Source organism: Pteropus vampyrus, unplaced genomic scaffold (assembly GCF_000151845.1).
Source record: "Pteropus vampyrus isolate Shadow unplaced genomic scaffold, Pvam_2.0 Scaffold677, whole genome shotgun sequence".
In the NCBI taxonomy this organism is placed as follows: Eukaryota; Metazoa; Chordata; class Mammalia; order Chiroptera; family Pteropodidae; genus Pteropus; species Pteropus vampyrus.
In genome coordinates this window covers 40,299-41,720 of record NW_011889458.1, presented here as the reverse complement: position 1 = coordinate 41,720, position 1,422 = coordinate 40,299, and the positions used below count along the sequence as shown (strand labels likewise).

The window sequence follows — 1,422 nt, the reverse complement described above, 5'->3', positions numbered from 1 at the left end:
TTCCCCATTCATTTTCTATTTTTGTGTAAAACTTCACTGATTTTTCTCACCTCCAAAACTGTAATTCTATATTTTATCACTACTTTTTCCATCATTTTGTTTTCCAAAGAAACTATGAACATATAAACGCATTCTTCTAGGATCTTTGCATCTAGGGTTCATATCAAATATGCTCATTTAAAACTTAAATTTAGAAAAAAATTTATTGAAAAAAGAGGCAATAACATAAAAGGCATATCATTGTCCTGATCCCAGATCATGGCTAATTAATATATTCCTTTGGTCAGGAGCTGGCAAAGTGGCTTCTTGTTTTCCCAGTTTCCTGATTGGTGCAGGGACAGATCACTGGGCAAGTTAATTTTATTGACAATTGTGTGTTTTTTGACAATTATGTCTGGATGCCCAGCATAGAGAATTGTTTTCTACCCCTTAAAGATTTGTAGGTACCTATTTCCATCATTAAACCCCATTATATTAAAAATAACTAGGGTGATTTATGTAATCTCCAACAGAATTTGTAGGACCGATTAATTATCACAATCATAATCAGAGTGAAATCAATTGAGGACATATTTTAACATCCAGAGGGGATTTGTAAAAACCTGTTAGTAATAATCATGAAGCTGTGAAAAAAAGTAAGTGAAATAATTTCACAACATTTTTTCACGAAATGAATTATTTTCTTTTCTTATCCCTCTATCAAATATTGGGGGAGATATCTATATATCTATATGTAGATATAGATATATAGATATATAGAGAGAGTGAGGGAGAGACAGAGACAGAAAAGAGAGAGACAGAGAGAGACAAAGAGAGACAGCGATAGAGAGAAAGAGACTTTTCAAAAATGTCTGCAGCATATCATTTGGATCTTCATAATGTTTTGCAGCTTATTGATCTCTGCTCAGAATCTTGATAATTATGCTCTAAACCATAGAAGAAAAGTTGTGAATGAATGACTCTCTTGCCTAAAATGTTAAAATGAACTCTTACTGCAATTAGAATAGAATAAAACTCCTTATCTCAGCCTAAAATACTTTAGTGATTTTACCCTTAAGGTCAGATGAAATTTAACACCTAAATCTTTTATACTTACTCATTAAACATCAATCACTCTGGTGTTTCTTTTATATTCTTTAAACATACCAAGTTTATTCTCTCATTATGCATAACTCTCCCTCATTGTTAGCAATAACACCTGAAAAATGAAAGGCACTCAATAAAATAAATGAATGAATGATTTGTACCCAAATTCTCCCTTCTTGACTTATTATAAAATTTATTCAGCAGACTACATGCCGACTCAATAACCTCCTCATGGAAGATTTTACTTCTTGGTTGCGAAGGGTATAAATCACAGGATTCATCAATGGAAAGATCACTGTGTGGAAAAAGGAAACCACCTTGTCAGCTGGGAAGGCC

The 1,422-nt window shown here is 32.6% G+C and overlaps 1 protein-coding gene across 1 annotated transcript in view; it reads right to left on the bottom strand.

Moving 5' to 3' along the window:
• Positions 1–1,283: 1,283 nt before the first annotated feature.
• LOC105309153 (olfactory receptor 4N2) overlaps positions 1,284–1,422 on the bottom strand; it is a 5,143-nt gene continuing 5,004 nt past the window's right edge. Inside the window, exon 3 of the mRNA XM_011385248.2 lies at positions 1,284–1,311. Within this exon, the coding sequence (XP_011383550.1) occupies positions 1,284–1,311 (28 nt within the window). The remainder of the gene's footprint in view (positions 1,312–1,422) is intronic.